The 23,819-nt window shown below is 52.4% G+C and overlaps 1 protein-coding gene across 2 annotated transcripts in view; it reads left to right on the top strand.

The window, feature by feature from the left end:
• LOC122377522 (kielin/chordin-like protein) overlaps positions 1 to 23,760 on the top strand; it is a 33,684-nt gene extending 9,924 nt beyond the window's left edge. The window contains exons 2-29 of one of the 2 annotated variants that reach the window (XM_043357613.1): positions 6,181 to 6,309; positions 6,588 to 6,848; positions 7,526 to 7,792; positions 8,111 to 8,220; positions 8,660 to 8,916; positions 9,836 to 10,032; positions 10,581 to 10,710; positions 11,430 to 11,572; positions 12,226 to 12,362; positions 12,856 to 13,018; positions 13,511 to 13,783; positions 14,063 to 14,175; positions 16,025 to 16,178; positions 16,466 to 16,720; positions 17,029 to 17,172; positions 17,394 to 17,573; positions 17,850 to 17,963; positions 18,180 to 18,293; positions 18,422 to 18,604; positions 18,833 to 19,036; positions 19,308 to 19,421; positions 19,757 to 20,008; positions 20,247 to 20,451; positions 20,621 to 20,688; positions 20,978 to 21,028; positions 21,248 to 21,421; positions 21,554 to 21,781; positions 21,938 to 23,760. In XM_043357613.1, coding sequence (XP_043213548.1) covers positions 6,181 to 6,309; positions 6,588 to 6,848; positions 7,526 to 7,792; positions 8,111 to 8,220; positions 8,660 to 8,916; positions 9,836 to 10,032; positions 10,581 to 10,710; positions 11,430 to 11,572; positions 12,226 to 12,362; positions 12,856 to 13,018; positions 13,511 to 13,783; positions 14,063 to 14,175; positions 16,025 to 16,178; positions 16,466 to 16,720; positions 17,029 to 17,172; positions 17,394 to 17,573; positions 17,850 to 17,963; positions 18,180 to 18,293; positions 18,422 to 18,604; positions 18,833 to 19,036; positions 19,308 to 19,421; positions 19,757 to 20,008; positions 20,247 to 20,451; positions 20,621 to 20,688; positions 20,978 to 21,028; positions 21,248 to 21,421; positions 21,554 to 21,781; positions 21,938 to 22,785 — 5,468 coding nt within the window. In that variant the 3' untranslated portion in view covers positions 22,786 to 23,760. The remainder of the gene's footprint in view (positions 1 to 6,180; positions 6,310 to 6,587; positions 6,849 to 7,525; positions 7,793 to 8,110; positions 8,221 to 8,659; positions 8,917 to 9,835; positions 10,033 to 10,580; positions 10,711 to 11,429; positions 11,573 to 12,225; positions 12,363 to 12,855; positions 13,019 to 13,510; positions 13,784 to 14,062; positions 14,176 to 16,024; positions 16,179 to 16,465; positions 16,721 to 17,028; positions 17,173 to 17,393; positions 17,574 to 17,849; positions 17,964 to 18,179; positions 18,294 to 18,421; positions 18,605 to 18,832; positions 19,037 to 19,307; positions 19,422 to 19,756; positions 20,009 to 20,246; positions 20,452 to 20,620; positions 20,689 to 20,977; positions 21,029 to 21,247; positions 21,422 to 21,553; positions 21,782 to 21,937) is intronic. The other variant, XM_043357614.1, reaches the window with a different exon arrangement.
• The last annotated feature ends 59 nt before the right edge of the window (positions 23,761 to 23,819 follow it).

Consider the following 23,819-nt stretch of genomic DNA (forward strand, 5'->3'; position numbering starts at 1 on the left):
AGATAGACGACCAGGGATTACGGCCGGATAGCCGCTATAAATACTAAGCTGCTGGGCAGTTGTGTAACCGGGACTAATACGCACTAAGCAGCGCTAACTGGAGGTGCTTCCCAATTCCTCGATATTTCTGCATGAACTGAGACGTTTATTACGTAATTGGTTGTACGGAAGTTCTAGAGTCTAATTATCCTTCACACCTTTACCGTTATCTTGGAGAAGGACGCGTAGCGAACGGATTCAAGGAAGTAATACATGCTGAAGCAACATTCGACGTCGAGCTTGCGTCGCAGCAGTCAATCAGCAGGCGGGCAGTGGCGGACACGGCCCGCCCGGTCACGTACGCTGGTCGCGACTTGCACAGCCTAACTCCGACTGATGGTGGGAGTAAAAAATTAGCCGGAGAGCTCCCAGACTCTGCGTCGCGGCTGCCACCGAGCGGCGCCGCGCTGGCGTCTCGAGCGGCGCCGCGCTGGCGGCTTCGAGAGGCGCCGCTCTGGCGCCGCCGAACCGAAGGTACGACCGATTATCTTAGCCTCAGGTGCCAAGGGGCCACCGCTGACCAGGAACTGACGAGGGACAAGGAGCGGGCACTGGATTGTAAGTGGCAGGGGCTGATTGCTGTTTACTACCGATAGTGAAGTCCAGAGAGAGTGGATATAGATATGAAGATTTTCTAGTGCAGACTATACCAGGATGCGTGTGGTCTAATTTGTCTTATTAGACTTTTGGTAGGTAGAGCCAAGAGCGTGCTTCGCTGCTTTTATCTGAGTTAGAATCTCATCTTTCATTGCTGAGACCTCTTCCTGCCTTCCCGTTCAGCTCACGTGCCGTTATGGCCTCTGACATTGGCGGGCCTCCGGACCGCTCAGATTCCTCGCGAGTCTGGCATGCCGAGAGGAGAGAGCCCTGGCCATCCTGAAAGCCCCATCGCTCAAACCAGCCCGGCTCCGCGGAGCCGTCCGCGCCATCCAGGCGCCGTATAAGCCATCGACTTGTCTGTCGGCCCGTCGGTAACTCCGTGAGCAGCACTCCGGCCCGCGTAAGTGCGGCTCCCCTGTCTCATCAGCTCAGGCTCATTGCAGCCCGACGGCTCGTCAGCAGACGCTCCTCGGAAAGGCCCTCGCTCGGGGTCAGTTCTGGCCGGTCCCGGCGGGCTCCCATTGCCCCCGGAGCGCGCAGGGAGCCAGAGCTGCTTGTCGCGTGCGCGGCTGCGCGGTCGTATCCTGCATTCCGGACGTGCCGGAGACGGGCGCTCGTCTAATGATCAGCGGAGTGCTCCTCGTTTGCATGGGCGCCGGTTGGCGGCGACTGCGGCGCGATCTGACACCGGGTGACACGGCGGCTGACACGACGACCGACGGCGCTACCGCACGCCGCACCGCGCCGCTCCTCGCCACGCCGCGCCACTCCTTGCCACGCCGCGCCGGTCCGCGCGGGTCACAGAGTACCTACTGGGGTCGCCGAATGATGCACTGAGGTCAGGCCCGACCGGCAGCCGAGCTGCCTTAGCAAAATGGCCTCACTCGGAGCTGCTTAGCAAGTCATGTCCGCCAGAGAGCGATATACCGTCTTGCTTCAGAACTTCGATGCCGTTTTATCACGTGATAAAAGTGTGACCTAGAGAGAGGACGTTCTTTAATTCTGCGTGAGAAGAGGAGGAAATGACTCTGGTGGCCTGGCATAGGCGTGAAGAGGTGTTGCATCACAGAAATGATACAGTCTTTTTGTGTATTGATTTCAGCGTGTTGACGAACGACAATCAACCCTAAATAGGTACCGATTATTCATTAAACGATGGCATACACCATAATCAGGGCGGTATTCTATGAATCTAAGCGGAAAACATCTCACAGAAAATATTCTGATTCGAAGTGCAAATACATCAACATGGAAAAGATAACGTTGAAATAAGAGGTGCCATTTACCGACCCACGATTTTGTTCAATCATGTCACCAACACATCCGCCATCGTGTCTGACAAGCCTTCCCGTATCTTTCCGTCAAAACCACGGTACATCACACAAATCCCATCATTTGCCAATTGGTGAGGACAGATCTCCAATGCCATTAGCGCTATCGGGCCCGCATCAGCCGTGACGTGGCTACTCCCGTTACGTCAGCGCCGTATCCGGGTCCCGCAGCCCTGTGTCACCCAATCTCCAGGACAGGGCCCGGAGGAGCAGATATAGGGGAGATCCGTGTAAGACGCCCAGGGTCGGTAAGAGGCCCCATCGCTTTTTTTACCAAACCAATAATGTTATTTATTTTTTAATGTTCTCGTAAAGCAGAAGCCCTCTTGAAACAACAACTCACGAAACCTGAGGTATCAGGTGCGTCGCAGCGACTTTTGGTAAGTCTATTTCTGTTTTTGCCCCTTTACTTGCTAGATATATGCATCTTTATCACCCTTACATATCTGAAAAAAACAATGGCTATAAACTACAATCTTATCTCATCGAAATTGTCACATGTTAGCTTCAGAATAGACCCTGTTCTGGTGCGCTGCAAATGTCTCATAAACCATAAATATTGTGACGTTAAAACACTGCATTTTTTTAAGAGGCCCTCCCTTCGAGGATGATAAAACGCCCCCCGATAAAAAAACGTCCCCGATGATAAAACGCCTGCACCTGCGGCAGGCGTGGCATTCTTTTTTCAAGGAGTTTGTTTTTGTTTCTTTTTTTCTGTTTCTTTTCTAAGAGGTAATAGGTACAATTTTCGTTGGTCATCAGCGTTTGGTTGTGCTAGTTTTCGCATTGTTCGAGCGCTTTGGAAGTGTTTTTGGTTTCGATAACACCGTATTTGCTTAGCTTTTCGAAATAAAAGGCCTTGCAGCTGTGTTCGCAAAGCGTCTTTTACAAGTCGACTTGACTTGTGAAACACCCGGGGGGGGGGGGGCGTCTTACCATACCCATAGTGTAAGAGGCCCTTTTGCAACTTTTTCCAAAATGTTAAAGGTTACGGTTTTTGTACCCCCTAGATTCATTTTGAATGCAAATATGTATGGGAAAATGATGCATGCTCACAGCGCATGCACACGTTTGCTCTTAAATATTATCAGTTGTCTAAAAATAGCAACTGAGCTTAAGGGGGGGCCTCCTGCACCACTCTCCCCTACCTACACGGGGTGCCACGTCGGCACCGCTGCCTCTCGGAGCAGTGCGGCACCGCTGCCTCTCGGGGCAGTGCGGCACCGCTGCCTCTCACCAGCTATACAGCTGGGTCGGCTCCCGGATACCAGAGATGCACGTGCCTATAGGATGGGCTCGGCCGCCGCCGCGGGCCCGTGAGCCACCGACATCCCGGAGATGCTTCGCTAGGATGTGGGAGACGGATGATGAAATATCCGCAAATGGGAACATGACTGATAAGTAGGTGTTCTGTCACAGTTAAAGCCGAGTTTGGCGGACGTAAAACGTTTTCAATGCTTTATAAGCGTTTTGATTAGTTTATGAACCAATGTAAGTGATAGGAGGCAAAGTTTAGTCGTTCTAGCTGATAAATGACCATAATCGAGATAATTAGCCACTAATCACCAATGGCTTGTAAGGAATGTTAGAAAAGCTAGACAAGGCCAGGTACCGGTGTTAAAAGTACGGTGCGATGATTAAAAGGTAAGCCTTTTGCTTAGGGAGTCTGGTAATGTCATATAGAAACACCGCGGCTTTAAAGGTAACAAATCCTAATTCAGAAGACATTTGATATTCCTAACTTCTTTCTCATAACGTTATCTGAGTTCAGTTACAGGACAGACTCGATAGCTGTATTCCTATAGTGATGGCGTTTGCCACACACGACCAACTCATCGACCAGTAGCCAACTGCGCCAATTGACCACGAGGTCACATAAGTCCCGGGATTGACTTCCAAGTATCAGTGACCAGGCGCGCATAGCGCGTTGGGCGATAATGGACGCTAAAAACCTCTCTCAACATCGGCAACCGTCGTCAGGACACGACCGTGGGTCACGTCCCAGATGTGATACGTGCAGTTCTATGAAATAAATAGTAATTAGCATTGACTTACTTGGCCTGGAATTAATATGGAGAGAGTCAGAGATGGGGTCAAATTAATGGGTGCACGTGCAAGGTCATCTTCTTTGTTGACTTTAGCCAATTTATCGGAAATATTGAAATAGATTTAAATTAGTTTGAGTAATTTAAACGACTGCTGTCCTGCCCATTAGAACGACACCACTATATTGCCGATGGCGACTCAATCCCACAAAGAGCTCCAGCCACTCCTTCTAACTACTTCTTTACGTTGTGAACCTCCGCGTCAACATAAAAGGCTAGCAGCTTCAACCACTCCTCAATAACTCTATCGCTAATCCGGCTTTAACTCAGAGTTATGACCGAATCACTCAGCCGAACCCGGTCGCCTCGTGGCGCGCTGCCTTTGCGCTGCGTCGTTGGAACTGCGCGGGCGGCCTGTGAGGAACCGTAGTCGTACCCCCGAGTTACCGGACCGACGGGATCGCGGACATCGACCGGCGCGAGGGTGTGACCCCTGTGCTAGCGACGCGTCACCTCCGTGGTCTATTCACGGCGCGCTAGGCGCCCCCGCCGACACCGTCACCAGATCAGCAGACAGGCTCGTGCCACTACAACACCCCACGCCCGAAAATGTGTCGATGGTGAGCACGATAGCCAACAGCCCCGCACCCGATCGAGGCGCGGTCTGTTCGATAAGGGCACGGGTGGCGCACCCGTCGCGGGCGTATTTGGCACAGAATAACCAAAACTCGATGGTGTCGGAAGAGATTCCACGATGAGATGCAGCTGTGGAAGTCAATGCTGATGCAAAAGGGTGCGGAAGAAAGTCAAGGACGCCTGATTGAAGTGGCCAATCTGCTTTCCAGTTTCCGGTAAGGAAACTAGCGCAGTAAATGGCAAGCTTAGGGGGAAATAAATAAGTAGGCTATGCAGGTTACAAATGATGCCATTGATCACACAGAAGTGAATGCTTTCCAAGACTGAGCTTGTCTATTTGTGCAGTTCTATCATAGTTCACCTGTATCAATCTTGTGTGCGTCGTTATGAATGCGATCCACATTGTAATGTTTACTATCAGTGACAAATGACGTCGGATGCCGGAGCGAGCATCTGAGCAGTCGCGGGTGAAGTCATCCGCCCCGGGGCGCGGCCCCACCTGGTGCTCGGTGATGGATCGTCCTCCCCCCCCCCCCCCCCCGGTCAGCGGCAGAGACGGTGCCGAGGGTGAGCCCGCGCCCGACCGCCGTATTCGGCGGTCTCTGCATATTCCGAGCGGCGGCAGGCACAGCTGGGGCATCCAGCGCCGGCCGGCATTGACCCAGGCGGTGACGTCACTGGTTCCGACGGTGACGTCACTGGTTCCGCCGGATGTGGAGCCCCTCCCGTCCGGCCGGGCGAGAGGCTTAAACACAGGGCTTGGTGGCTGTCCTGCTGATTTCGTACTTTGTCATGGGGAAAGAGGCAACGGGTGAATATATTCCATTCCTGGTGACCGAATACTGATGGAGCTACAATTGCCAGTACCTATTTCTGGTCTCTCAACATCCTAGTACACTACGAGTGAAAGCAGGCGACTGCAGATACGTTTCTAGGCTGAACCATGTCATCTAGTGACAGAAGCGACCTTGATATCGCGATCATCCACTCCGCTCTGAGCCTGTCTCTAAGGCGGTCAGATCAAAGTCACGTGTCCCGACCACCCTGCACAACTGACATCACTCTGAGGAGAGTGTCTCCGCGAACACACATCACCACCTCCACGCCCGAGTGTCGTGACACCACGCCGTGTCACCGCGTGTCATCGCCGTGTCAGCACACCGTGTCACCGCCTGTATAGGCATACACAGCTGGCACAGTCTGAAAGGATGTAGTGTGTAGAGAGTATCGAACTTAGCCTCCATGTCGAGCCCACGAACCCAGGAAGACGTTCGCGCTCAGTCGAGATGCCGCACTCGCTCGTTTACCATACGATGATATACTGGTGCGAAGATGTGCCCCAGTCGTGCATGATGCTGTTGCGGGATACCTGCAACATTTGGCAAACTGATTTTGTTTCTCTATATGCTGCTTTCTGACACTCGCACGATTTTATCGCGCAGTCTCTCTTTAAACCTCTTGCCACAATTGCTTGTTTTCTCGCGGTGATCGGCTTTGTCCACTAACCTCTGCGTGCCGCGCTGTTTCAGACGGTCTGTCGTGCGCCAACAACGGCCAAACGTGGAGCCACCAGTGCAACACGTGCACCTGCAGGGAGAACGTGATCGTGTGCACCAAGGACAGGTGCTCGGGCACCGACCACAGACCTATCACTGAGGGTGAGACGGAGAGGGGACAGGGGTGCGGCTGTGAGCCACTTGAGCCGCTCCAGTGAGAGGCAGTTCCAGAGGAAATTCGTCTCATTTTCATAATGTGTCTTTCTGACGTAATGTTTTGAGCACATCCGCAGTTGATGTGTGGTTGGGATTGCACGATTTTACCGATCTATAGATTGCATGTACAATAGTTTAGCAATTATCAGATATTTACTAAAGTAATGCCCTATTTGATCAGCGATTACCCACACTTCCCCGCTGACCCCCTGTCCTGCCCGCAGCCTCATGCCTGGCCGGCACCAAGTGGAAGGACGCGTGTGGTAACACCTGTTTGTGTGACCCCGCCGGGAAGAGGCGCTGCACGGTCGGCTCGTGCCCTCCGCGCGTGCGCAGTGACCTCAGCATGACCTTCATTCGCACAACGGGGGACGCGTGTGCCGCCGGCGACACGTGGCAGGTCGACTGTAACAACTGCTCCTGCCAGCGCGGGAAGGCCGTCTGCACGACAGAAAAGTGTCCTCGCCGACCGCCGAGAGAACCCAGTGAGAGAGGACTAGACGCAGGGTGGGGAGAGAGAGAGAGAGAGAGAGAGAGAGAGAGAGAGAGAGAGGGAGAGAGAGCAATGAGCGGATATAAGTCAAGGCGGTCCAAAGCCTCAAGTTCATTGCATTATTTATACATGGGATGCCTATCAATTAAATGACATCATGAATGGAGGTAATAATGGTGTATACCTACAGGACGGTGGACGATCATTGCAGAGACGATTTAGTAGCATTTAGCGCGTGAATTATACGTGTTCATCGAGGTAGGAAACAAGGCACAATTGAATCTTATTGTGGCTAGGGAAGCTACAATCACTGGGGAGTGATTCAGAATGGATTAGTACCGATAAATCCCATCACCGAAGGCTTTCATCATGGCCGACCTTCACGTCATGTCAAAACCACGGATGTTAACAAGGCGTGATGACCAGCGGAAACTGCTGGACGCTGCAGAAGAAAATTCAATTCCGTAATTGTGTATGAACCGGATCCCCCGCTGAGCGAAATTCCCAGCATTATCTCACAGTCACGCTAACCCGCGACAGCTATGACTAAGAAAGTCACAAGTGATGAGACAACTCCAGGTTGTTAGTGTTGACGATATATAGCAAAACATGCTTACCGAGACCCTTCATTCAGCTCCGTATCACTCTGCCCGTTTCTCCCCCTATCAGTCACCTGCGAGCCGCACGAGCAGTGGGAAGACGAGTGTGGTAACCGGTGTGAGTGCGGCGCGGAAGGGCTGGTCTCGTGCACAATGCTGCCCTGCGAGCCCAGTCAGCGGGCAGGGGTCCGGCGGCGGCCCATCCTGCAGTCGGGCGACTCCTGCTCCAACGAGGGCAGCCGCTGGAAGCAGGACTGCAACGAGTGCGACTGTGTCAGCGGCGTGGTGCGCTGCACACGCAGACTCTGCCCCACCGGAGTACAGCACGACAAGTACGGTAAGCGAGGCGATACAGCAGCTGGCGCCTGACTGAATGACCTCTCCTTTGCTGGGATTTTTGATAAAGAGATAACTAAGTGAAATAACGAAGCATAACGAATTGAGTAAAACATATGATGATGACAGGAGAGGATTATCATATAATTTTCTCCTCTCCTTTCATAGTCTTCCCTCTTCTCCTTTCTATCCACTTTCCCTCTGCCCTCCTCTCCTCGATCCCATCTCCATTCTCCTGCACGGTCTGGTTCAGTTTGGACGGCCTCTGAGCGCTGAGTGACGGGCCACCCGGGCGGCTGCCGCCCTCCCCTCCTTCCAGGCAAATGTCAGCTGAACACTCGCTGGGTGGACGAGTGCGACAACCAGTGTTACTGCACCGACCGGGGAGTGCCCTCGTGTACTCTCAGGGAGTGCCCCTACGGCAGGAAGGTGTGTGTGGACACGCGGGGAATGTCGGCGGGTGCGGGAACATATGGGAGAAACGCCAGGAGGGCGGGGAAACACGAGGGACGAGAAAAGCAGCCGAGAGCGGGGACTGCGATACGGCATGACGCAATAGCACCGCAATGCAAAGCGACTGCAACGCCCGATAGTAGGCTAACACTGAATGACCGGCTGCGTTTGCTGATACGTTAGTTGACCTTTTCATTTTTTTAATGTGACATATTTATACTTCTGGTAACATTTTATGTAGAAGTAGTACAGACATCGCATAAAGTTCTACGTTTTGGCTCAACACCGCATTTAAATGTGGCACGAAACATCCAGGAACTTTCCCAGTAGGTTCAGAAGATACCCTATCAATTTGAGTTGTCATTTAGTATCAACTGCCTCATCCAATGCCTCTTTCTTTCCCCCTCTGCCTCAGGAGGGTGTGATATCCCACTATCTGCTGGACGACGGCGCTCCGTGCTCTAACGAGGGCGAGCGATGGGAGCAGGGCTGCAGTGTGTGCCGGTGTTCCTCGGGCCTGGTGAGATGCTCCCAGCGCGGCTGTGCCGAGCTCAGCCAGCGGGCGGCGCTGCGGCCCGAGCCGGAGTGGCTCAGCTGCCGGGAGGAGACCACCTGGGAGGACGAGTGCGGCAACATCTGCAGCTGCTTCCTCGGAGGACCACTCTGCACCAGGTGGGTGGCGCTCGGAGGACCATTCGGGGGCAGGGGATGGGGTATTTAGAGGACCACTCTGGGCCAGGTCAGTGGGGCTCAGAGGACCACTCTGCACGAGTTGGGTGGGCTCGGGGGACCACTCTGGGCCAGGCCTGGGAGATCCAGAGGACCTTCCTAACCAGGCACGGCTCGGCAGGCAGGCTCGGAGGACTCTTCGCACCAGGCACGGCTAGGGCCAGCGCACGGTTAGAAAAAAAGTGTAATGAAAGTTTTATGAAGGAGTACCAATGCTATCCTGAACACTGCATGTGGTTGACCTGCATCGCTGAATGAGTTAACCTGAAGATGCAAACGAGGCACGTGCTGTATCCAGCTTCACCTGACGGTGTAACGAGTCGAAGGCTGTTACGTCAACATTATACAACTAGCACACAGCGGATCGAATTCCGGCACACACGTGTCTGTGGTCGGACTCAACAGCCCACAGATAAAGACCATTTCATTAGGGCTGTCCGAATTGTCCATTCCAGACAAATTGCCGCCTGCCAACGGACATGTATGGGAGACTTATCGTGCACGTCGTTGGCACTCGATTTCTTAATCTCTGGTCGGCCTGTCGACGAATTTCTAGCTTGTTGTCAGGAGACAGGCGAATGCCCAGTGCAACACAGGCACACCTGCGCTGTCAACCACACATGGAAACGGTGTCACCACACCTCAGATAAATCTCAGTCAGTCAAAAATGCGGCCTATCTGTATGTTGCTGAATGCCTTAAACGAAAGGCGAGAGTTGTATTATTTCCTAAAATGACGCGAGGCATCTTAGATAAAGTTCAAAAGACAGCCATAAAGATATTTGTAACATATACGAACCGGTGCAACTGTCCACATTTCTCTTTAGCTGCGTTTAAACCGTGATAATATGCTCTGTCGCCAGGATGGGCTGTCCCGAAGGGAGGACTGCCGGCAAACCGGTCAAGTTCATCACCTTCGACGGCGACGTGTGCACCAATGAGGGCGAGTCGTGGAAGGACGACTGCAACACCTGCAGCTGCACCAACGGACTGGTGAAATGCACCAAAAAGTTCTGCAAGAAACGGAGGCAAAACGTCCGGTTCATCTCACCGTTCATGGGTGAGTTTTCGAACAGGCACATTTATGTGTTCTACATTTCGCAGCCTACGTGTTAATCGGCTTGTTTATGTTTCACACTAGCGGATCCAGAAAGGCGGTCCCGGGCGCTGCGTGGGCATACCCCAAACATGTTTCTCCAACTTCTTCATCGGATGTTGATTCCTTACGCACTACTGTCCCGTTTAAAACAAAATTCCCTCATAAAAATTGTTTAATTTTCGTTTTATTATAAAAAAATCAAAGTTCCATCGATTTCTGGCGCTGCGGGGGGGGGGGGGCATTTGCCCAAAATGCCCCCCCCCCATCGATTAGCCAATGATGTTTGATATGGTAATAAAATGTTTCTTTAAAAAAAATATATTATTAATCACACTTTTCTCAGACATAATAAATGTTGTTTAAAATCACATTAACGACGACACCCGAATCTTCTTGTCTTCAAAACTAACTAAAGTATGTGGAAAGCGAACCGACCAATGTTTCTCAGCTGTCCGTTCCGCTGATCCCCTCCGCCCACTATAACACGATCTCCTCCCCGTGTGTTTCAGCCATGACCTGTACCCCGGGGAAGCGCTGGATCGACGAGTGCGGCAACACGTGCTTCTGTCCGGACACGGGCCACTCCTCCTGCACCATGATGGCCTGTCCGCCCGGCAAGCGGCCCATGGTGCCCGTCAGGTGCGCACGCCAGCCGGCACTCAGACACAGGAGCTCTCACAGCTCTCACAGAGTGGTCAGGCCTCAGAGCTCTGTTCTCACTGTCCAGTCTTTGGGGCTCTGAGTTCTCTTAGCTCTCACAGCCCTTACCTCCCACAGCCTACAGCTTTCGAAGTTCCCATATTCACAGTTATCCAGTTCTAATAGCTCTCATAGCTAACAGCTCTTCCAACTAGCAGTTCTCACAATGATAAGCTTTTGCACCGCAGCTCAGGGGTGGGTGCCTAGTAACCATGCGGGTTCGGCGACTCGGGTTTCTGATGCAACTGAGTTCCGCTCGTGGCAGCGGCTCTGACCCCGCTAGTGTACATTTGGCTCGTATTTTACCGCTTAGGTGCATAGCTTAGGGGTTCGGAGTAATGCGACGTTCCTTCTTGGAAATGTATTGTAATTACTGTTGTAGATGCAAAGAGGAATAGTCATGGAATCATTTAGGGTAGCTGGGGAGATGTACTTAGTTACGGCTGTTGCTGACCGGTAAAGCATACGGGCTGAATATTACTAAGTAGCTAAGATTTGACACTATCTTATGCACGATTAACCGCGATAGGCTAAAAATTACCAAGTTGTGCTGTGTTCGCGCAAAATTGTTTACTCTTTGAATCCACAATACATAAGATAAATCGCCTCACAAAGCATAATTATTTAAGAAAAGGCTCATCCCGTGTCCCGCTCCTCAGGTACATCATGGCGGACGGGGACACGTGCTCAGAGGAGGGCAGCGCGTGGCTCCACGAGTGCAACACGTGCCGCTGCGTGGAGAGAAGGGTCCGGTGCACCAAACACCGATGTCACCGGCTGCTCAGGGGCACCGTTCTGGTCGGTGAGGACGGTGAAACGAGACGCCGAACGCAGTACTAGAGGCGCGCACGAACGAGCTTATTGTGCCGGGAGGATATCACTGGCGCTGATATTATCGTGCTTGTGACAGTTTGGTGCGGGCATTACTCACTTATGTGCAATAAATGTTCTCAAAATTTATGCTCGCGTTTTTTGGCGTACTCTCACGCATACAAGCACTACAAACGTGCATCCTTTCTGGTACTTACAACGGCGTGCTTAGCATCGATTGCACCAAATGGAACAAGCAGTTGCTAATTTTTTAATGAATACTGGAAACGCATAGGGCCCAGAATAGTCAAAAACTTCATGCAAAGGGTTCCGTGGCTGCTTAAGCATATCAAACTCATCTCAAGCCTTCCTCAAAATTAGCGACAGTTTTGAGCCCTAAGAAGTCGCTGGAGCCTTATATCTGACCAGAATATTAAACGCGCATTCCAAAGAAGAATTCTCTTCCCGGAAATATTGTTGCGATAGTCAAATAACGCAACCAACTGCGCCGCAACGTAACTGAGATCGAACTCAATATGCACACCGGCAAAACTCGGCCAGCGCTGGGGCCGAGTGGCTGACGGAATTGCCGATAGGTTACCTGGACCGCTCGGCTGTGGGGTGACCTCTGGAACCCTCCGGCAGCTCGCGGGTCGGGGACCGGTCAGGACAAACAGTGCCAGAAGCAGACCGAATGGACGGACGAGTGTGGCAACTCGTGCCGCTGCTCCCCCGGCCGCCGCGTCATGTGCACCACCAACGTCTGCGCGCCCGGAAAACAGGTCAGTGACGTCAGACTGTGACGTGGATAGTGACGTCACCGCGAAGTGACGTAGACGGTGGTCCTGGCGATTTGACGTTAGTCTGAAAAATTCTACTGGTTTGGTGCTCTCGTCCCAGCAATGCAGTGGGCAGCATGTTTCATAGATGTTGTGGTCTACGAGTATCTTGACCTATCATGCACAGGGATTCCGGGCGCCTGTGTGGTCTGGCCTTTTCGAGGCGCAGTGAGAATTTATCGGTGCCACATGGCTACCAAAAATAAACAGTCTCGTATGGTAATGCCTCGGACTGGCGCCTGAAGTGATAGGTGCATGAATCATGGCATGTTTATGAATACAGTTGTCTATTTTTACACGTCAATATATGGCGCTGGGGGTGCGAGTTGTGACCGATGCAGCCGCGCTATTTCCAGTCAGTCATCTTTACATACGTAAGCTTCAAATCACCAAGTACGACTCTGAATTACGTCCTTGATTATGACCTTGATTACAGGCGGGTCGCCCGGTGAAGAAAAGACCAAAGCTGGGCGAACCCTGTGAGGACGGCAGTGACGCATGGCTGGACGGCTGTAACACGTGTCAGTGTGTGTACGGGGTGACAGCGTGCACCCGAGAGACGTGCGCCCCGCCAGAGCAGGAGATGCACGGCGTGCCAGGTAACTGGGCCAAGGTCACGGTCAAGGTCAGGACAGGGATACTTCAGGGAGACGAGGCGGGAAGGAGCCGGGAAGTTGCAGAACCGAGCGAGAGTCGTGCATGGCTGGTGTGTTCTTTTGAGGGGCTGCTTGGCCGGGGTCTGATGCATATATTTGTGGTTTTGTGCCTTCATGAAGTAGGGTGCTCAGTCAACCATGAACGCGGTGAGGTTGACATGAACGGTGAAGGACGTATGTAGAATATTTTAAATTCCATCTCTGGCGTGACGGTATGCAAGCTGTTCATCAAGCAAACAGTACTCATTCCCTAGTTCCAAAGTGTTGGTCCCTCTAACACTGATGCATCCACCGAGTGACCTGTCCCTTCCCTCTGACCCCTAATCCCTAGTCTGACCCGTGATCTGCCCCATGACGTGGCCTGTGACCTGACAGGTGACCTGACAAGTGACTTAACCCGTGACCTGACCCGTGACCTGACCGTGCCGTCGGCAGTGCAGCAGTGCCGGCCCGACTCGAGCTGGCTGGACGAGTGCGACAACCAGTGCGTCTGCAGCGAGGACGGCCGATCCTTCTGCACGCTCCGGTCCTGTCCGCACGGACGCCAGTACGGCGTGCCCAAGAAGTTCGTGCGCGCCGTCAACTCCACGTGCACGGACGAGGGCGCCACGTGGCGCCAGGACTGCAACACGTGCTCGTGCGCCGACGGCAGGGTCACGTGTACTGAGAACCGGTGTGAGGCGCAGGCGGGCATTGTCGCCAGGAGAGGTGAGTGGGAAACATGCGGGAGAAGTGGGAGGAATGGGTGGAAAACGTTGGGGAGAGGGAGAGAATGGAAAACATAGGGCGGGGGTGTTAGACTGCGAGAAATGAAGCTGGGACGAGCTCTCGGTGCTGTGAGAAAACATTGTCAACAGCCTGATCAACAGGATTGGTCTGCATCGCATAACTGGAGTGAACATAATCCTGATTCTCACCTATCCTTCCGTGATACCGTGACTCCACCGTGAGAATGTCCTCTAGCCTGCGCTGACGTATTTCGGGCAGGTTCCCGCTGCGTCCCGGGCTCCAAGTGGACCGACCAGTGTCTGAACACATGTCGGTGCACGGCTCTCGGACAGCCCACCTGCTCGTCGAAGGCCTGCCCGCCCGGAAAGACGGTCAGTCGCTATATATACCAGCGCCTGTTCAGCGTAATAACCTCTGTTGTAAAAAGTTAGGTGCATAACACCCGTCTGTTTAGAATAAAGGCATCCATTTCGACTGTCAAACACATTGTCAGCATAGTTTCTTAGTTCACGGTAGTTAATCTTTTTTGAATATGTAATAGTTATCTAGTCTCAAAGATGCTAGCGCTTATTCTACCACAGTTTTACTTGAGTATGTAATCATTATACAATAAATCAAAACCTGACAATGAGATGACTCTGAGCTGACTGCTACAAAGGCTAAGCCCAGCTGAGCTGCTCTTTGGATAGTAGTGCAGAGCCTTGGTGCAGAGCTATATGCTCGTAAAATATTTGGAGGCTGTTTATGCGGGAGTATGACTGATGGAAAGCAAATTAGATGAGTACACTGGTCTTGTAATTCTGACTTATCCGAATGGATCACAGGGCGGGAGTTTGACCGATAAACGTTTTGTAACTACAATCGCACTGAGCTATAAATGGAAAATCCGCATGTCTACCGGCGACAGACAAAGATGTATGTGTGTAAGACACCCTCACCGTTACACCCATTCGCGGTACTGGCGTACGAGGTGCACTCCAGAAGTTTTGAGACTTTTTCAGTGGAGACAGTTAGTTGTTTCAGAAAAGCTTGAAACTTTAGTGACTCTCGAAATGAGACCTCCCGAGTTCAATACACTTGTTGTAGCGCTCCGGTCACTTCCTGAAGGCACGCTGTTAGTCCTTCAAAGTGAAGGTACCCAGGACCTTTGTCACAGCCTCATTCATCTCCTCCACATCCTCCAACCGGCGTCCCCTGAGCTTCTCTGTCGGTCTGGGGAACATCCAGAAGCCACAGATGGCCAGATCTGGACTGTGGGGAGGATGAGGGACAGTTTTGATGCCCATCTGTGTTACCTAGTTAGCTCGTCACCATGATGGACTTGTGGGTGGGTGCGTTGTCCTGGTGCAGGTGCCCCTGGCCAAATTTGAAGAGTTCCGGTCTCTTGTGGCGAGTTCCCTTGCTCAACTCCCGCAGAACTGTCAGGAACCATTCCTTGTTAATCATCTGGCCGTGCACGGGACCCAGCTAATGAATATAATGCCTTTTTGTCAAAATACGGGATTATTATGAGCTTCCCAGTGGACGTGCTCTGTCTGGCTTTCTTGGGTCTGGGGGAGTCAGTGTGCTTCCATTGAACACTTTGTCTCTTAGTGTCTGGATCGGTAAAAATACACCCAGCTTTCGTCTCAAGTCACTGAAGAGTCAATTTTAAATGTTTCCGGGTTATTTTTATCAAGCTAATCACAAAATTGTATTGCCTTGCGACCCTCAAAGTCGTCGTCACACTTACAGCCTGACCATGCTGTACACTGGCCGCTGTGACAAGCCGCGTGTGACTTGCCGTGTTCAGGGTGATGCCCTAGCCGTCTCTTGCAACGTAGAAAAACAAAATTATGCAAGAACGTTTATGACAACTGTGGTAAGGACATATGAAAGCGACAAGAATCTAGCACTGTTAATAGGGCTTTTACGAGGGCAGTCTCAAAACTTCTGGAGTGGACGACGTATTACCCCAGATCATCTGCCGCATAACGAATATGTCGGCGATTACATTACACGCTTTGGTGACGCGTCCCAAGATGTCACCTCTTGGTCTGACGTCTTTCTTCAGCAGCTATCAGTAATATCTACGCGTGTACCGAGTGCAGACGCTGACCTGGAGTTCCCGCACTCCTGCCGTGTACCGCAGGCGGGAGTGCCGATCGAGCAGCTGCCCAGAGCCGGAGACCGGTGCAGTGACGAGGGCAGCTCCTGACCCTCCTGACCCGTGTACCGCAGGCGGGAGTGCCGATCGAGCAGCTGCCCAGAGCCGGAGACCGGTGCAGTGACGAGGGCAGTTCCTGGAAGGAGGACTGCAACAAGTGCTCCTGTCTGGACGGCGTGGTCACGTGCTCCGAGCACATCTGTACCCCCACGGAGGCCAACGATGAGGGTATGTCACCGAATATATTATCCTTGATCCTTGTTCGATCGGAGTCTTTTCATCGGACGATTATGTGATAGATAAAGAAGCACATATTTAATGCTAAGTTTCTTTGACATCTACAAAAATACATTGCAATGCAAATGTATGGTCAAAGAAACTATTGATGTTTACACGTCATTCAATGCTTGTGCTTTGCAGCCATTTAAATATCAAATCATTCGGAAAGCCACCTAGCCTGCATGACTACCCTCACTTTATGAACCACACGACGCCGTCCTGTCTCCCTCCGACAGGCCCGTGCCGTGATGGCGAGGAGTGGATCGACGAGTGCACCAACCGCTGTAAGTGTATCGGTGGTGAGCCGCGCTGCACGCGCCGACCGTGCCCCGCCGGCGGCCGGCCCGGCGTGCCGGTCCGGTTCGTCGTCCCCGACGGAGAGACATGCTCCAACGAGGGCGAGCGGTGGCAGGAGGACTGCAACACGTGCCGCTGTCAGGACGGCCGCGTGGTGTGCTCCAAGGAACACTGCGTCGGCCTGGCCAGGGGCGGTGAGTGGGCGGGGGCGAGGGAGTCGGAGAGAGAGTGGGAGAGAGAGAGAGAGAGAGAGAGAGAGAGAGAGAGAGAGAGAGAGTGGGAGAGAGAGAGAGAGAGAGAGAGAGAGAGAGAGAGAGAGGGAGGGAGAAATAACGGGATATCTCACGGAAACCTCAACACATGATGATTATTAACATTTTTCTTGTATTCAATAATTTGTAGCGGAACTATTTACAACCTGTGTGTGTATCACTCTTGCAGCTTGGAACCTTGTTTTATTCATCCACATGGCTCACCCAACCCAACTGTTATCATTTCGCAGGTGGGAAGAAGAAGCCGGGCAACTGCCCGTACGTGCCCCAGGGGACCCTCGGGGTCTGCATTAACGGCTGCAACGGCGACGACATGTGCGAGGGCGATGAAAAGTGCTGCTCCAACGGCTGCGGCGCATTGTGCATGAAGCCAGGTCAGTCTATCACCGACTCGCTGAAGGGCGATAAGAGATGTATGGGCCTATTTAGGCTTTTTGATGTGGCCATAAGAAGTGATGCACGGAGCTTGTATCGATAAATTTGTTTGCAGTGTTGATATGTATACTGTGTAGCTGTATTTATGGCATTTGCTCCTTCTTCACTCTTCAGTAAATGGCTGTATTTAGGTCATAAGTTCTGTCACCGTTTCCGGCAGACTCGTGTCTGGAGGGCATCTCCTGGACGGAGGACTGTAACGAGTGTGACTGCCTCAACGGAGAGACCGTGTGCACCAACAACATCTGTGCACAGGAGGAGATCCAGTTCGACCAGGCCTGGACCGCGCTCATGGGCCCGGCAGAGTTGCCCGTCTTCGACGCAGATCCATTAGCATCAGGTGTGATGCCGCTAATGACCAAATTCGGATGCCTACTGGCTGTATGCTTGAAAACGAAGATGATACATACGCAATATGCATCGTGTTCATTTGAATATTTTACTTAGGTACTCTCAGACTGCTGTTATTTAATTTTTGTCGCTTTAGAATTATTGAGAGCGGCTTTAGAGCGGATTGACAGCGACATTCTTGTCCTGGAAGATATGTTGTTTATGACCCTTAATACTTTAAGTCGTGTCACTTCTATGTCTCTACACACATTTGTACGTTTTACAGAGTGTGTGGAGGGTAGCGTCTGGAAGAAGGACTGCAACTTCTGTGACTGTGTTGGCGGAAAAGCAATTTGCACCAAACGGCTGTGCCCCTCGAAAGCTGAGGACGAGGTCACTGGTAAGATAATATTCTTATAGGCTTTATAAAGTCTGATCTGTAGTTTGCATTGGTCTGGACTCTCACTCATGTTTTTTTTTTCAAGATAAACGAATAATTCCGTCTTTTAATGGGAGGCCAACTACGGTCACCCACTGGTGTTATTCGTGCCTGATAAATGTGACACTCGATATGAAGCAGCCCATGTAACACGTTACTCCTCCCTCCCCCCTTCAGGCGAGTGTCGGGAGGACTCGATATGGACCCAAGACTGTAACCGCTGCCGCTGTATCGACGGAAGGGCCGTCTGCACCATGAAACTCTGCGACACTCAGCCCAGTCTAAAACCAGGTGAGCAGGGTTGGGAAATGAGCTAAATGTTTTATACATGTAGGTAAACGTAGGACCTGGTGCTTTAATCTACACATATCTGATTCCCTCCAAACCAGCCTCCCTACCGCCGCCCCCCGTGCCGGCAGAGGTGGACGCCGTGTGCCGATTGCCACCCGAGGACCCGGACAAACCCAAATGTTTCGGCTTCATCCGACGCTGGACGTTTGACCCGGTCAGGGGAAAATGTCGCCGCTACATTTTCGGCGGCTGTCACGGCACCCAAAACCTCTTCAGGACCAGAAGGCAGTGCAAGAAACGCTGCGACCCTGGTGAGATCTCCGTCTAATTTTGAGCCATCTACATACGCTTGGGTTTTGCTGTTTTATTTGTAAGCCTCCCTGTCTCAAAATCATCGTGATTGAATCGTTTCGTCAGCTTCGTCGTTCGTCTAAGCTCTCTCAGGCTACTTCATTTCATCTTCTCCTGTGTCATTTCTGATTGCTGCTGACACCCGGCGCTCCCTTCAGGCTCCGTCTGACACCCGGCGCTCCCTTCAGGCTCCGTCCAGGCCTCCGGGACGGCCGTGTGCCGCCTGCCGGTGGAGACGGGACCATGCTTCGACACCATACCCCGCTACTTCTTCGACACGGACGCCGGCAAGTGCAGGCAGTTCGGCTTCTCGGGCTGCAGCGAGAACGGAAACAACTTCAAAACGCTCGAGGCCTGCATCACCATGTGTGGCGGCACCTACACCAGCCAAGGTTCGCTTTTTCATAAGACGGAATAATACTACATGTTGAAATGTGTTTGATGAGTAGGGACTAGAGAGTTTAAATTTATGTTTGCTTGTTGTTTAAACTTTAAAGAATGTTTCACGATATATTCAAAAACATCATGGCCACAGTTGATTACGCCCTTTGAATTATGATTTATATTTTCTCGACTATTCCTGCATATTGCTGGATTGGGCCGTACTTCACACATTTAGTAAAGCTTTACTCGCGACCCGGCATTGTATGCACCTGTCCTCAGATAGTCACTGCGACAGAAGACTGTGTCCGTGGTCGCTGTACGAGCATTACACGGAGAAGGGCTGTGAACCCGTGTACGACAATGACGCCTGCTGTCCGACTAGCTTCGAGTGCCGTAAGTCGCAGGACTGGCTGGGGAGGCTGACAACTTGTGACAGCTCCGTCATAAGCCCATTGTTTTCAACAACTTGCTGGAAAAGCCTCTTACTGGATCACTATCTGAGCGCGGAATGCTTCAGAGTGCGTCTTACACGCACATGCGTTTACGTTTTGGTTTGATAAAAGTAAAGACAAATTTGCTTGAAACATGTGCTATGTAGAGTCAAGTATCTAAGCCACTGTTACGGCGAAATAAGGCAACAACTGCTAGCGGGGATGCAAAAAAAAAACATTTTTGAGATGTAGAGGAGGGTCTCTAACACACCCTCGCCACCTCCCCATCCATGGCAGCGGTTCTGCGTCAGCTGGGCCTCGAGAAGTGCAAGTACCGCGGCAGAGAGTACTCTCACGGCGACCTGGTGCCGGAGGCCAGTGAGCTGGATCCGTGCAAACAGAGCTGCCGGTGTGTCAGCACGCGCCAGAGCGGCGCGCACATCGACTGTGCCGAGGTCGACTGTCCGGCGCACGTCTGGAACCAGATATCTGCCGGCTGCGTGCCCTTCTACCTGCCCGACCGCTGCTGTCCCGTCAGCGTCCAGTGCTGTACGTGTGTGCTCCTTCCTTTTTCGGGGGCTACTGTTGACGTTGAAGTCAGTCGTAAACTGTAAATGATGCTGAGCTTTCGGTTGAAAAAAAAACGAAAATGCTGACAGCAATTAATAATGAAACCTACTGATTCCAAAACATTTGGGTGGTTTGCTACAAACATATATTGAACATCTTATTACCGACATCCTGGCGACCCTGCCTGTTTCTGATCACTCTTTTTCCCCGACCCCGGCAGCCAGGCGACGGAGGCGCTCCACGAGCGTCCTCCCTCCGAGCCAGGAGGTGGTGTGTGAGGTGGACGGCGTCACCTATCTGCGGGGACAGGAGGTGCCGCTGCTGCCCGACCTCGACTGTGTGCGCTGCGTCTGTGACGGGGTGCTCGGCAGGCGAGGGACGGTCAGGTGCCACCGCGTTCAGTGCCCCAACGCGCACTCAGAGTGAGTGGCAGGGAGTTGAAGCTCAAAACGCAAAGCCATGTTAATTGATTTCGAATCTAAGTTAGTTGAATGAAGAATATGTTGACTTAAAGAAATAACATCAGAAGCCACTTTATAGTTTGGTGTTGGTTTGTTCTATCCCAGTTTTGTTTATTTTCTTTGCTCACAGACTGACCGAGCGAGGCTGCGTTCCCGTATACAGCAGAGGACAGTGCTGTCCAGTGGACTGGAAGTGTCGTAAGTTGAGCGCCCTTGAGTACTTTAAAGTAACTATTGTTGAATTAGCAACTTCTAGTTGAACATAATAAATATGCAAGTTTCAAAGAAGTATGCAACCACACATGTTGATTAAAGGTACCTAAAACATTGAAACGATCGTGCGACTTTATGAAATCGGAAACCTAAAAAGACAGGTATCGCATGATTGAGCATTGAACTGGATAGATAGCCGAATTACGTTTGCTATCAAATGTCGATTCGGTCTCCTCGCATTGACCTTGACAGTCTGATGTAAAACATTTTACAGCTGAAGATCTATCACCGGAAATACGCCAGCCGGTGGAACTAATCATTATCGGTAAGAAATGTACAAACGTTTCCAAAATGTTTATACATTGTGCAATGATGTAGCGAAAATTAAATCTCCTGTTGCTGACGATAAAGGCATCGATGAGCGCTTTTCATGACGAAATGTCAGTCCGATTGCGTGACTCCTTGTACCGCCTTCCAAGGTCGGATGCTCTCAGATGCAGAGGTTGGCATGACGTTGTGACCCACTGCTGTATCACCTCCGCAGGACGGATGCTCTCGGACGAGGAGGTGTGCACGTTCGGCAGCCATCGGGTGGCCCGCGGCTTCAGTCTCAGACTGAACGACCGGTGCACCACCTGTGAATGTGTCACACCACCGACTCTGACCTGCCATAGAATCCACTGTCCCAAGATCAGCAGCTGGTGGAACCTAGTCCAAGGTAACTGTCAAGGCAGTGCTGTCTTATTTGTGGAGCACTAATTTCTATCTTTTACCAGCGCCACTCACACCCGATCTCGATGTCCCCGCTCCGTAGGATCGGTCGCACCCCTCACACTCACGGTGCCGGCAGGCGCCGGTGGCGGTCTGTGCCGGTACCGCCGCCCTACTCCGGACGCCTGCTGTCCAGAGGTCGTCTGCGTCGCCCCGGTACTGAGGCCGCCCGTCCTGGGACCCGAGTGTGCCGGCAAACAGTGCCACCTGCCGGTCGGCCGCGAGGGCTGCGACGCAGTATACCGGGCCGGCGAGTGCTGTCCCAGCCTAGAGTGCCGCCACCCGCCCGCCAAACAGGACCCAGCAGGTACCGTCAAACACAATCTTCTCAGATAATTTGTGTCTAGTATCGCTCCATTTTCTGTCTCTTCTTTATGTGTCTGACACATCATGCAATAATGTCGACCTGAGACCGAAGTCCATCACCTTGTTATACATCAGTTTGTCTGCGTGTGCCCCCCAGACGAGCTGCAGTGCGCGCCGGTGGAGTGCTCCAGCGACTGTGTCGTCTCCCGGGACCAGTACGGCTGTCCGCTGTGCGACTGTAACGCCACCAACGTCCTGCCCGAGCTGAGGACGGCGCCGCCCGTCTGCGAGCGCCAGTTCTGTCCCGTCGGCTGCCCGAGCCACTACGAGGGCGGCTGCATCGTCTGCGAGTGCGAACTCAAGAAGGGACATCCGAAGAAGATGACAGAGCGGGACACCCGCGCGCGTTCCTGGCTGACCACGCGACCTCCCTGTCCGGCCGTGACCTGCAGGCCCCACTGCGGCTACAAAACCGACGCCGACGGCTGCACTGAGTGCGACTGTGAGCCAGTCACCACTCCGGAGCCGCGGAGCGGACCTGCCTGTTCCACTGTGACCTGCCCGCCTCACTGCGGTTACAGGAGGACCGCGGACGGGTGCTCCGAGTGTGACTGTCCGCCGACGACCACAACGCCTCCGCCACCGACCAGGCCACCCTGCGCCACAGTCACCTGTATGCCCCACTGCGGCTACAGGAGAGATTCGGACGGCTGTCTCCACTGCGACTGTCCACCCACAACAACCCCAATGCCGCCGACCACACCTCCCTGTCCAATGATAACTTGTATGCCCCACTGCGGATACAAGAGAGATTCAGACGGGTGCCTTGACTGCGACTGTCCCCAGAGTACGACCCCATTACCACCAACTAGACCCCCATGTCCAATGGTCACCTGTATGCCCCACTGCGGTTACAAAGAGGACGGAAGGGGCTGCATTGTGTGCGACTGTTTCCCCATCACACCCACTCCCACCCCTCCACTGACTAGTTCTGTATCAGTGTGACCTGCTGGCCCGGCTGTGGCTCGGTCATGGACGAGCACGGCTGCTGGATGTGTGACTGCCCTGCCACGTCGAAAAGAAATGGCTCGTCCCACTTTAGATATTGGTGGTATGAAATGTGTCAATAGAACACTGTCCCAAGGAAGGTTATGCTCCCGTAAATGTGGCGAAATGCTGCGTGTTGATATTCCTTGGTCAGTCGTGTGTACTCGTAAGCATGTAAAAATGTGTATGATGTTGTGAATATTTAGACTGAAGGAAAATGTGTCAACAAATTGTCGCCTTTGGAGTGTCTAGTTCTCACCAATGATCCTAAATATACCTATACAACCACTTAAACAGAAGAATGAGCCAGTTCCTGTCGGCTGTCACACATGTGCACACTGCAACGATTTGCGACACGATAATCAACAGATGAAATTATCTCTCTCACCAGCTGGTGAGACTGGCATACCGGGCATAAAGGAATGGTGGGTATTTTCTCGGTTAAAAAGTTTCTGTCGTCCTGGCAGTTCATATAACGGACTTCAGGCCATGCAATCTAGTTACCAGTATCGCCGTTATGAAAAGGCAGCGGTGTTGCCCGCTGTGCTTTCTTCATTCTGTGTGCGTGATAGGGCGATGGTTGTACGTTGAGCGTTCTCAAGTCTAGGGATGAGCTGAGCTGGGATATGCCAAGATGTCGGTGTAAGTTTAAGACAATACAGATCTGATGAGTGCGAGAGCCATGGCCGAATGTGAGCCGAATGCGTGCAGAGTGGCCGCGAACATACGGAGCTGGCCGCGGAACGGGTCGTCCCGGCGGCCTGTCGTTCTGTGGCGCGGTAACTCCGTCCGTGTCGGTGACGCAATAATTCCAGTGACTACGTCGTGTTCAAAGACGAATCGCGCCAGGTGTCAAAGGGCCATGCATCGGGGCGCCGGATGTCGAGTCCCTCGGGACTCATTACCTTAAGTAAAATATATTATACCGTTGGTGATCGTGTTTGCAAATTAAACGGCGCTGTCGATAGATGACTATGAACCAACCAGCCAAA

Source organism: Amphibalanus amphitrite, unplaced genomic scaffold, assembly GCF_019059575.1.
Source record: "Amphibalanus amphitrite isolate SeventyFive unplaced genomic scaffold, NRLGWU_Aamphi_draft 000046F_arrow, whole genome shotgun sequence".
NCBI classification, from domain to species: domain Eukaryota; kingdom Metazoa; phylum Arthropoda; class Thecostraca; order Balanomorpha; family Balanidae; genus Amphibalanus; species Amphibalanus amphitrite.